The 13,121-nt window shown below is 38.7% G+C and overlaps 1 protein-coding gene across 21 annotated transcripts in view; it reads right to left on the reverse strand.

The window, feature by feature from the left end:
• Positions 1 to 13,121, reverse strand: part of TNRC6B (trinucleotide repeat containing adaptor 6B) — a 153,370-nt gene that overhangs the window by 26,907 nt on the left and 113,342 nt on the right. For 15 of the 21 annotated variants that reach the window (XM_055809127.1, XM_055809142.1, XM_055809133.1 and 12 more), the window contains 7 exons: positions 12,708 to 12,753; positions 5,973 to 6,121; positions 4,612 to 4,782; positions 2,243 to 2,368; positions 1,063 to 1,194; positions 431 to 526; positions 30 to 207 (listed from right to left, as the gene is read on the reverse strand). In XM_055809127.1, the coding sequence (XP_055665102.1) occupies positions 30 to 207; positions 431 to 526; positions 1,063 to 1,194; positions 2,243 to 2,368; positions 4,612 to 4,782; positions 5,973 to 6,121; positions 12,708 to 12,753 (898 nt within the window). The remainder of the gene's footprint in view (positions 1 to 29; positions 208 to 430; positions 527 to 1,062; positions 1,195 to 2,242; positions 2,369 to 4,611; positions 4,783 to 5,972; positions 6,122 to 12,707; positions 12,754 to 13,121) is intronic. The other 6 variants (XM_055809146.1, XM_055809141.1, XM_055809144.1 and 3 more) reach the window with 2 other exon arrangements.

Below are 13,121 nucleotides of genomic sequence, written 5' to 3' on the forward strand. Positions count from 1 at the left end.
CACCAAACTTCTTTCCACAAAGCACTTACCTGAACCGTATCCAGGTATTTGCCCTTTGGTCTGTAAATCTGAGAGACCCACATTCAAAGGATTGGGTACCATGCTGTCTAAATGTGGCTTAGGCCCAACAGGGTGGGATGGTGAATGCTTCATGCCAGGCTGCCTCTGCTGCTGCTGCTGCTGAAGGGCACTCACCATACGAGCAATCTGCAAGAAAAAAACTGGGATTATATATCCTATACTGTAATACAGAATTCCAGTAAACATGAACGAACAGTGGACTTGAAAGAGGACCAAAGGTCCTTGTTCTCTGAAAAGTGCAATCTGAAGAGGGCAGATGACATTATTAAAACCAGCACCATTTTCGCTGCAGGTTGCATTTTCCCAGCACACTTTATACTTCATATGACTGACAGAAACAGTGCCACACCTGTTGCTCCTGCTGCTGTCGCACAGCTTGAGATAACTTCCTCTGGCTCTGTAACAGCTGCTGCTGCTGCTGCTGCTGGAGGAGGAGCTGACATGCCTACAAAATAAGTGGGGGTGGGAAAAGTGAAAATACAGAGCTCCTCAAGAAAAACAGAATTGCCAAGAGCTACTCACTAACAAATACTTGCTCAGAACTTAGGTAAACTGTTTCTCATTCCACACACTTAAAATAAAATGTGACAATGAACACATCAGAAGAATACCATAACCTTCATTTGTTTCTAATGTAACATCATGCAACACTGTTATTAGTACCCGCTTTATTACTGTCACTATGACTAACATCTAAAGAAAACTTCATTAAAAATCAACAAACAACTGCTTCTGCACAAAGACATTGCTTAGAATCATTACTAAACCACTGCAACATTCACAATAATTACAAAGTCCTGCTTAGTTTAACTGCTGCCCTCTAACAGGGCTGTATTTTCCTGTATAACAAACAGGGAATACTTAAGACAAAAATAATACAGGATCAGTAGAACAGAACAGAATTAGAACAAGCATCAAAAGAAAACTCTTTCAGCAGACAATTTGTAAACAGTCTACCCCACAAGATTACTAGCTACTTACTAATTGAAACTGGGGAATCTGTGGAAGCTGGCTCAGCATGGCAATCTGTTGTGGAGAAAGCTGGGGACCCATATTGAAAAGACCAGGATTCAAACCACTGTTGGGAAACTGTTTGAGCATGGAGGCCGAAACCTGCATGGAAACCAGTTACATATCCTCAAGAAATGCACTGCTATGAGAAAAGATGATGAAGTAGTAGTGTTTCTATAAAAGAATAGGTACGACACCAATTTTTAATGGTGTTGTGGGAAAGACATTACAGATTTATTAACACATCACATTTAAACATGCACAATCTATGACTTAAGCAGAGTGAATACCTCATTTGATTGACAGTATACAGTATTACATGTGCAGATGCAGACACACACACACAAAGGTTCCTCCCCCAACCAACTGGTTGCTAGAGATGGCACTAAATTAAAATGCTGATATATATGCAGCTAACCAGTAATCACAGTACTGCACTATCACGTTACAAAAATGTACTGCTTGACAAGGGAAAAGAAAGGCATTCAGGCAGTCACTGGAGCAAAGAAACAGTACTTCACAGAAAGAGTTAATCTCTTTGTATGCTGAATAAGCTACAGTAAAAGACAGGAGTAGGTGGAGAAGAATCCTCCCATTTCTCCCTGCATTACTTGAGAGTTACACAAGTAGAATTCAAGAGAATCTCCACAAGTCTTCACCAAGTCCAAAGCGAAATGTAAACTTGTGCATTTGGAGACCCTGAGGTCTTAAGAGCTCTGCAATGTAAATGCAATGTGTAGCCCTTCATCCTCTGTTTCAGGGGGGCAAGAAGTACAGGACAAGACCACTTGAAAAAACATGAAGCAACCTGCCATACTTCAGAAAAACTTCCAGATTTCATTTTTTTCTATTGTTTTCAAAATACTTTGCACATGCCTATGTAAGACACAGGATTCCTGAATCCACTTTTAGGTTTAAAAATACTGGTAGTGAACATTTACCATCAGCTGTCTTGGAATAAGAAAGAAGGCTAATCCTTCTGTACTGAGCTTTAAGCACTTTCAACTGCAAATTATAATCTACCTTATCTAAGTTTTCAATTTCTTAACATCAATTCCAGACTAAGATAGATGTATAAGTAGCCTCAACAACACGCTCTGAAGGCTGTAGCTCTGCTTTTACAAGTAACCAGTTACTATAAATTCCTTACCTGGGGAGAAAGAAATTGGGGAGGCACTTGCGCCCGGATATTGGGGGAAGGATTTAGTGGCTGCACTGGTGTGTGCATGCCCCTCGATTGTGCTGTGCTGTTTCCAAACAAACCATGATTGCCACCCTATAAAATTAAAGCAGTAGTGAGAAGATGAATCTTTCAGGATAATGGATTTCTATGCTATTAACTGCATATCAATAACAATGAGGCAAGTGCTGACTTAAACAGAGTACCCTTAAAATTACTAAAATATTTGCCCTATATCAGTAGTATTCTACCTGGGTTAAAACTGCCGTACTACATTTTCAAGACGCAGGCTCTTTCTCCTCTACATTGAAGAGTCATGTTTACCCACATTTCAAAGTACAGGACAAAGCTGATGTTTTATATTTTGCTCTTTATGTGTTGGGAAATGGAAACTCGGGAGTACAAACACCACACTCAAAAAAACCATTCTACTGGCTTAGAAGTATGGCAAGACTGTATCAAGAGTTTTGGGTCATCATTTTAGCAAAGTCAGGTACTTTTTCTGAGTAGGTTTTGAGATATCACTCATAAGCCTATTACTTCCTCTGCAGGCCTTTCACTAACTGAAGTTAAAATTCTAAAATTTTATTTAAAAAATTCCTTCTGATATGAAAACTTAAGCATTCTGGATTGGGATGTGTTTCTTTTCCCTTTTTAACTAAACTGAAGAGGAAGAAAACTTTCAAGTGAGAAAAAAGGTTTTGGGGTTTTTTTCCTCCCAGTTATTTATTTTCTAACACAAGAATACTTGCTGTTTGAGGTTTTTTTAATGAGAAGTATTTACTGTTTTGTAAGCAAATTCTGTAATAAACCCTACTGCATGAAAAAGACCAAAGAAAATCTGCGATTTGTTTCACTATTACAGTCTCTGAGCAGACTGTCTTTATTTGTAAAATCTTTCAAGAAAAGCCACAGGAAATGTTGTGGACAGTGACCTACACTAACATTTGCATGCTGTTTCTTCTAAAAGCTGAAGCTCGTACTCTTAGAAGGTCCTTATGTGCCATGCTTCTGTCCTTTCATTTTCAAGACCCTTAGAACTTCCCACCTCCTGCTGTGTATCAGGATGTTTATGATCCTCAGATACCTGGGGTTCTAAACCAATACATTTTCCATCCCTCAGCCATCATTCTCTGTTATCCCTCTCCATGCCAGCACTGCTGTACCCAACATAAATTCATGATTCTTCCAAACTGAGATTGTGCAGGCCTTCTCAAAAACCTTCCCTTCCCTTATATACTAGGATTTCATAAACTTCGCCTCCCTTCCACCATAAGCGTGCATCTTCCACTACCCTTTTGCTGAATCAGAAGTCTCTCATCCTTCTGCTATACTAGCAGCATTATGGATTGCCTAATTCACCTGCATCACATTTTACTTCCTTCACGTATCTTCTCTTTCAGAAGCAACTCAAGGTATCATACCAAGCATGCAGGAGGATAAACAAAAACCCCCAAAGACAAGAGTATATATTCTGTAAAGAACTGTCTGGGGTCAACTACACATGAAAATGTGACAGGCTTGAAGCTGCACCTACGCTTTCAACCCTCCCTAAAGCTGAACAGAGTTCTGCACACCAAACCCAAGAACATGCCTTCAAATTTTGGACTTAATCTGATGTTCAACACCAGTTGTGCCACATATAAACAGAAAGACAACACAAAGAAACACTGTCATGTTAGGCATGTGACTACATCAGCCAGTCCAGCTGCAATACTTAGGATCTGGTCTTTTGTTTCCAAGTATTTCTGCAACATTTTCATCAAGCATTAACACAAAACCTAATGGGGTCAGAAATTCTTCCAAACTGCAGTTAACCACTTCATTTCTTCCCCACTATTCCCCCATATACAGAACAAAAATACTGCTCCTTCAAGAGCTTCTGAAGCTCCTTTCTTTGAGCTGTGGGGAAGGGAGAAGGGAACACGCACCATGCAAAACAATTGCAATTTTTTAAAGGCACATTTCTACATAGAAGGTCATCAGGTGGAGTCTGGAAAAATTCACTGTTGACGGGTGGTGGGGCAAATCAGCAGCCTCTGAGTTTTAAAACACTGATTACAATATAAAGGCTGCCACTAATTTCATGACTTCTGAAAAGCACATCTGTCTGCTGCTGCACTGTGATTCAGGAAGGAAGAGGCCAAGAAAACCAGACAGAATACATTTTGATCTTAGAAGCCAAAGTGGATTGATTCTCAGTGGCCTGATAATAGCTGAAAGTTCCATTAACAATATTAATTTATTTAGTAGAAAAACAAATGCAAGCAACCAACTAACCAGGATTAAGCCCAGGTTGCAGCTTTATAACAATGCATCTTATAAGGTGGCCTGCTTACTTGTCTAGCAGCGAAGTTTTGGGGACTGAGCCCTGAGCCGATTGCCCCAAGGCCGACGTTGGATAGTGTGGAACCAGAGGGAGACAGCTTGTAGCTGGGAGAAGGGGAGAAGGGAGAGCAGGGAGCCTCATCCCCAAGGCACCCATCTTGATTGGAGAAAGGCAAAGTCAGCTGAAGCAGCAGTTAGCCAACAGCAGGAGTTGGTTAGTGAAGCAACAGAACGTAAGAGGAGAGAAAGAGGGACGGTGAGTGACTAGGAAGAAGTAAAGTTAATTTGTAATAGCAATACAAGGACAAAATTTTTGACTCAAATGATCACTTGACAATTAAAGATTTTGGTCCGAGGAGATAATCAATCAATTCCTAAAGGTTTCTTTTTAAAAATACATTTTGAACTCTCGTGAGATTTGTTTGTGACAGTGGCCATTACCACTACAGAAACAAACAAATCTTGAATGAATTCCTAATGTTAGCACAAACCTATGAACATAAGTTGTTAGGAATGCATTAGCTCTGCTAGTGGTAATGATTAATTACGCCACCAGAGGGAGTTAACAAAACTGGGTTTTGGCCTGTTATACCAAAATGGAGAAGTTAGAAATAATTATTTGACAGTAACACACCTTCAGAATTTGAAAAACAAGTTTCTTTTTCATTTTACATGTGATAAACTTAAACTGTATTAAAAATAAAAACCTTAAAGCATTCTGAACCTATTGGACACTCTCCAATTCATAATGTGAAGTGATTAATGATTGATAGTGACAGTGAAAACTTCTACTTAAAATAGGCAAGAATATGAAAGAAACACTACCATAACATACAACAGATGTCACAGAGAACAGATGTCATACAGAAGCTTACAGCACATGGACATACAGCATAAGGGGTTGAAGAATTTAGAAAGGGTGTTTCCAATAAACAACAGACATAAAAGCAGAAAAAATTTGGAAGACTGTGATTACTTATGTTTACTTAAAACTAAACCAATTTTTTTTTAAACAGTAGATGATTGCAGTCAGTAGCCAAAAGAATCACTGTGATGAAACCTATAATGAATTTAATTGTTACCAGTAGTTTACTCTTCCAAGAAAAACAAAAGAATTTCTTACTGTCCATATTAAAAGCAGTCTGCTCTAAAACCAAAAGCCTCATTCTCCCCAGGTAATTTAGTTTGTCTATGTGCATCTGCCACCTCTTTTTTTATACACATTCATTCTACAAACATAACTCCCACACACCTTTTATTATTGAGTTTGTCCAAGGTTACCAAATTTTTAGTACTTCCAAAGGAGTAGGGTAAAAATTGGGACCTCGAACATAGAGGTTGATATTAATTTATCTAAGGATATTTCTCTCACCTTCTCAAAATAAGGCCCACTATCTGTGGTTCCCATGTCTTTGGAATTAGGTGGACGGAACCCAGACCGATCCTTTCTCATCATGTCATTAAAATCCCCGAGATTCATGGCTCGTTTATCTACATCAAACTTCTTATCTGGGAGACCACCTGTAAAATAGAGGAAAGATGACTACATTAGTGCAAATAATCTCTACCATGTTTCCTGACAGCAGGTTTACAGCCAAAGAAAGTATCTTTAAGATAAGGGTTTAAATTAGATCTGTCTTCTAATATAGCATAGCTACATTTGCTATTAGAAGTGCCGAAAAATGAAAGTAGGCAGTTTCATTTTGAAGACTGGGAAAGCCAATTTCGTTTAGAGAGTTTAATGTGAAAGATTTCTCAGAATTTATGTACAGATATAAACATATGCACTTCTGCAGCAGCGCTGTTCAACTACTGATATTAATTTGTACAAAATGCCCAATGTCTTCCAAAACTCATACTGTTACTTACTGGTATTCAGTATCTATATAGACACCACTGTTTCAGGTCTCCATATATTCTGCTTAGCCTTCACCAGGTCTGGCATTGACAAAAGAATTCTCAAACTGCAAAACCACACACACGATTTGATCACAAGTCTCCTACAGCCACGTGAACTTTTCACCACCACAGACCACGTGGTACAGCCTAACTTCCAGACAGGCAACCAATCTCCCCCTCAGCCCGTATGCAATGATTATACAACCAGTAACAGAGATGCTTTTCCATCATCCCCTACAGTCTCCTACCTTTGTTTAGTGAGTAATCTGGTGGAATGCGAGGAAGATACGTTATTAACAGAAGATCAAAATGTAGCATACACAGTGAACAAGACATCATCTTTCTCTACAAGCTTATCATCAGCCAAGTGCTGACTGAAGAAGTTTTCTACCTTACACAATGAACTGCTGCCAAAGAACAATTTTTTTGGTCATATTTGGCACCTGTAAATTATCAGATACATGTTGTTATGTTGAAGCACTTGGAAAACTTCATCATTTTAAAACATGGACAACGTGATAGAAATGAGCTCTACTAGTATTTTCAGTTTTAAATAATTTTGTTTAGTAACACAGATAGCCTTTCCAAGAACAGTTTAAAAAACCTGTCACCACAGTTAAAATCTATGACTCTTCCAAAGGAAGTTGGTGATAGATATCCTACCCTACCACTGACAAAACACTTACGTCTTTAGCAAATGGGGCACAGCTAATCACCCAGATACCTTAAAAATACTTATCTGTTCCTCAAAAAATATTCTCAAAGCCAGCATTGCTTCTTAATGTCCAATCACAAACTATTAATATTCAAAGGTATGTTATTGCCAAGAACTTATGAAATCAACCACTAATTACATGGGTTTTTCTTGCTGGCACAGCTTTCAAAGTTGATCCAGCTTCATCTTCTCAGTTGCCTTCAACATCGTTTATCACAAAAACACTTGACAAATAACATACATATCTTGGCTTGTAACTGCAGTCACACTGACCTGAATGAGCTCATCCCTTTCTAACATATCCTAAAAAGCTAGAACTGGCTCTGCAAAAGCAGTCACATAAAATGTCACGTATATCTCAATCCTGTCAATACCTACATCTAACCACTACACACAATGCCAGCAATACACTCTACCAAAAGGCTTCAATTCCAGACGGGAAGCCCTGTCCGTTAGCTGCTTGAAAAGAAACTGAAAGCAAGACAGAGTTGCATCATATCTGAAATGAAATTGGGTCAATGCCAACATTAGATGACTAAGCTGAAGAAACACCCTTTTGTCTCTTCAGTTATCCTGATGGACCAATCAACTCCTCAAACATTACTGAATGATGCCTTGTAAAACAGCCTGTTAAATAACATGTACAGCATTAAATAGCACCTTTAAAGGCTTCAAGCATAGATATGCATGCCACTTAGTGCTGAGACAGCTGCTTTAATTTCAATATAAACAAGGCCTTGCTAAGACAGATGATAGAATTTTCTATGAATGGGATAAATAAATTCTAATGCAATCTTGAAACCTGTCAAGTGAGTGTCTTTTGCACTTGACAACAAAAGCTATACCTAATACAGGTGGCTGAAGACTACTAGCTTTACCTCACATAGTAACAAAGACAACTATTAAAATCTGAAAACTTCGAATTTTACCCTCTGCAGCAGGCCAGAACAACTTGTGCATGAATAAATAGAAAGCCCCACATCCTCTACATGCAGAAATGCAGATCAGGTTAAAAGTCCAACCATCTTCATGAAAGAAGACACCCCAATCAGTCCATGGATTTTTCCCACTATTAACAGCTGTGAGAAACACCATGAAAAATGCAAAATGAATTAAGAGCTTGGAAGATGCCATACACACACCCTAGTGAGGTAAAACCCTCTATTAAGTAGATCTCCACCACCATGCAGCTTAAAAGAAAAAACCCCTGAATTTCATACAAAATTTTGTATAATGTGATCCTGTACTGGGAGAGAGGAGACAGAAACTGCTGTTGAGCAAAGTTACCTTAAACATTTGCAAACAAGAGACTCAACGTGGTGAAAATACATACATCAAGTGGGGTAACCCAAACGGGGAAAAAAATCCTTTTGCAACACGTTTTCTGCTTGACCACAAAACCAAAAACATTTACAGATACTGGTTTTACACCTTTACCATAAATTTACATCATCCAAGCCTACTGAGCAACGACATGCGCTTAGATAGTGAGGTGTTCCACCTGAATGCTCAATCAGGTTATGGCTTTGTAACATATTTACAAGACAGCAGCATGAATTGGACTTGAATCAATAGAAATTGGAAATTAATTTCCCAGCCTTTACAGGTTATTTGAGAATGCAGTGTTCTGCAGAGGGTGCAACTAATACATTAAAAAAAAAAAAAAAAAAAAGACAACAAGGGTGGTGGTCAAATGGAAGAAAAAGACAATATTAAGTCTGACAACCTACTTACTGTAGCAAACTTCATGCCTCGGGACTTATATATTAGGAGAGACTGCAATGCAAAACAAAGTTGTATCCTGTTTTCAAAGTAAAACAAGCCATCTACCGAAAGTATTTGATAGAAAAAAAAAAAAAAAGAGGAAGTAAATCTGCCTCAGGCATGCTATTGATCCATCTCTTTTCTGTCTTGGTCAGCACCTTGCAACAAAAGTAACACATTTTTCAAACAAGGAGATTGACATCAACATTATAAGAATTACTTACTGACAACTGGACCTATTTTGCAGTGCATGACAATCAGAGCCAAGGTGCTCTGTGCATACCAAAGCCAAACTTTTCTTTGATATGTGTGGTCTCCAATCATAGACTTAACTCTGAGATCAATGCACGTTTATCCACGAACTGGGAAAATACCATTCTGGTAGTTATCTAATTAGGAAAACCTGGTATGTTGTTACCTTGACTGAAAACCAGTTGAAGAACAAGCCTATCACACAACTAAGTCCAGCTTTGGAAATTTAGCAGTAGATACAGGTTGAGCAAGACAGCTTACAGATTTCCACAAGCAACTGCCGTAAGCAACAAGAGCAAAACTGCTAAGCAGAGAACTAACAGAAAAACCTCAGGAAGCTCTGTTACATTCTTAAGTCTTTGAAATGGAACACAAACTCTAATGAATGCCTCGATCTAGGATCAAGGATGCCACAATTAATGCGCATGCTAAACTTAAGTGCAACCCATCAAGACTACATATGCAACCTTTCTGCACCATTTCACCAGATATTCTGGGTGTCAGCCATCTTTCCTCAGGTCTGATGGCTTTAAGGTCCTTGACAACACAAAGTTCTAAAGGATCCAAAAGCTTAATTTGAAGATAATTAAGAGTGCTACAATCAGCATAATCCAGGCTGCCATCCTCTTTGTTTGTGTATACTTCGATCTGTTCTTTTAACAGCAGCATCTGAAGGCACTTGAGAACTGAACATCCAAGAAGACAACTTATCTCCATCTAGAAGATCTTTAGAGAACCCTGAAACAATCAGTCTGAATTCTATGCCAAAGTGGAGAGATACAACAATGCTGTTACCTTCCCCAAAACTGTGTTATACTATATAAATGCACATTTTAACATCTCTTAATGTTAAGATCCTTAACTATTCAGAGGAAGAAAGCAATTTTGGGAAAAATTAAATACTTAATCCTGTATGAAGTATGATACACATTTTAAGAATGCAATGGATTCTAAGCTGAGACACACTGCAGCTATTCATATTGCATTGGGCTACCAAAACTCAAGTCGCTATTAGATGCAAGTAAGTCTTGACTACCACTCTGCCTTTGGTGCCAACAAAGATGAATGGATATTCCAAATAAAAGCAGCTTTTTGGTTGGGAAAATCCCGACTACAGCATCACACGATGCTAAAACAGTGGCAGATGAGGTACTAAAGCTGGTGTCAACTCTGGTGCAAAAAGGGTCAACATCAAAGTAGACTTCTTGCAAGGCATAATACTAGAATAATTTGATCAACAATACTCGAAAGGCACAGAAAAGGTATGGCAGAATCTGAGTGGCACAGAAACTGCATATATCACAATGGCCAGTTTCACAAGAACAGCCTCCTGTAGTCCCTAAAATCTATTATTCAAATCGATAATGAATATTTACACTGCTTGCATTTGCAGCATTTGAACTTGCGCTATATAGTTTTCCACTGCTACCAGAAGCTCCCACGTATAGGTTCAGTTTCAATCATATGGCTATTGTATCACTAGGACAGCAGACAGAAGAAAGCAGCTATCTACTACTTGATTGCTTTCTGGGGCTGGGGGAGCACATCAGACTGTGGTGACATTTGTAAAAACTGAAGATGGTATTTATCTGAGCTGAACAAACAGCTCCTGCTACTATGTCCTTCCTTACTGTCAGTATTTGATGTTTTGATGAATAAATAAAAATCAGACAATGAAACAAACCAAAAGTTGCCACAACAACAGAATCCAATGCACCAAACTGTAGTTATACATAATGCTGGAAAATAAGATTACTTAATACTTGGCACACAGTCAGTCATAGACCCAACACAGAACTACTCTGGCAGGTGGTTCTTCAGAGATACCACCATAGATCATGAATAATTACCCCAACTGACAGCCTCCCACAGGAAGTTTAGGACCACCAGAATAATAATCAATTCCTCCAGCAACCCTTCTTACCAAGTCCTTTCTGTCCTTTCAGCACAGCGTTTTTTGTCTGTGTGCATCCATCTCAGCTGAGGCAGAAACTTTTGCTATTATGCAGAAGTAGCTGAAAATAAGCAGCTTGGTACCAGAATGCTTTTAAACATGAAAAAGGTAAAGCAGTTACTGCACAACAGTCATACTGTGGATGAGATTCAGAATCAGTGGTGTCCACACCTTCATAACAAACTTAATTTGCAGTGACACAGGCACCCCTTTCAGAGAGCCACTACATAGACACTTCTCTGGAGCCCCAACACCATACCTCATCTACACAGGAAATTCTCTGTTCTAGATGAGAGCTGAGACTACTACTACTACATTGACATATCACCCTTTGGAGTAAAAAATTACAGACCTCTGTTTTTTGACATTGTAACTGGGAGGAATCTGAGGCCCCTGTGACATTCCTGACAGTTACAGAAACAGGATGAACACCTCTCTCCAAAATTATTGTTGGGTACAGCAGCAATGTCCTTTAAGTGGACAAGAAGATCTGTCTTCATAGCTTGGTATATGAGATGACCTTACTGCTTCTGTAGATTTTGAAGAATCAAAAACTGAAAAGAAGTCATCCCCCTAGAATAGGAACAAAACCGTCTTCCCCTTTGTAAGTAACAAAGACTATCCTGTACAAGTTTTTAGCCTTACTAAGCCTTCAAAGGTTTGATAACAAATAAAGTAAACAGTCTGAACTGCAGATTTGGATCAACCCTTTTTTAATATCTACCTTAGGAATCTTGTAGGGAAACCATCTCAAATGCAGAAGATTTCAGAAACCAGTGGTATTTATATTGCAATACCATGACAGTGAATATTCAGAGACAATTTGGAGAGTAACAGAATGCAAAACTACATTTGATTTCAAGATCAAACAGAATTTCTGTAAGAGTTCACCTACTTAGTTTCCCAAAGAAGAAAGTAATGACAAATTCAAAAGTGATTAAATGAGCTTAATCCAAGCGGTCAATTCCAACTCTTATTTAGGACAGTGTTTTCCACATAACCCATCCCACTTAAGCTGTGTACTATTTGTGGTGAGGCTATCAAGAGTGAAAAATCTAGTTCTACTGAGCAGTAACTTGTAATAGCCTGAGGTAAGCAACTGAAAAAATAAACGATAGAAGATAATTCTTTTCCCTCACATCACCTCCAGGGAGCTGTGGTAATTGGGATGTCCTACTGCCAAGAGCTAAAACAGTCCTCTTCCACCAAATGAGAAAGGTACCTTCATTTCCTTGAAACAGTAGCAATGAAGGCAAACCACATGGATCAAAACAGTCTTATAGGATGTTCCTTCCCCAAGTGTTATCACCCTTCTGTACAAGCATACTTCCCAATCTTGCATACCAGCATCAGTTGCATAACTATTCAAAGCCTACAGTTCAGGTATCTGATGCTATAACCCTATCCTTCTGTTATGAGGAATGCTCAAAGTAAGGATCAAACCTTTCCAAAGCACAGCATGTCATCCACATAAAAATACTACACATGATCTTCTATTTCAAATGTGTTTAAATTATACGCACCTACAGACAAGTCCATCTTACTGCCCGGAATGTCCTCAGTTTGACTCTGGAAAAAAAAAAAAAATTCAGTTCTGACTTACATGAAATGCTAAGGAATATTTCTGAAAGCAGTCCTTGATGGCTAAAGGTGGAATGAAGGACAGACAGGCTTGTGCCAATGGAAGTTTTATTTTCAACTAAAATAAAAACAAAAGGATTCCAGATCTCACCCTAGATACACCTCACCTTGACCCCCTAATGCTGTGTGTGGTGTTTACCCCTATGAAACCAGACACATGAACATGTGACAGGCAGAGATGGATAGACAGCTGCTCTGTGAAATAAACCTCTGTCCTCATGTTCCAGTGGTCAAGAGATGAAACACTGAAAATAGAGGCCAAAATGATAGCTCATCCTCATGACCTGTCAAGTCAC

This window comes from Falco peregrinus, chromosome 6 (genome assembly GCF_023634155.1).
Source record: "Falco peregrinus isolate bFalPer1 chromosome 6, bFalPer1.pri, whole genome shotgun sequence".
Classification (NCBI taxonomy): Eukaryota; Metazoa; Chordata; class Aves; order Falconiformes; family Falconidae; genus Falco; species Falco peregrinus.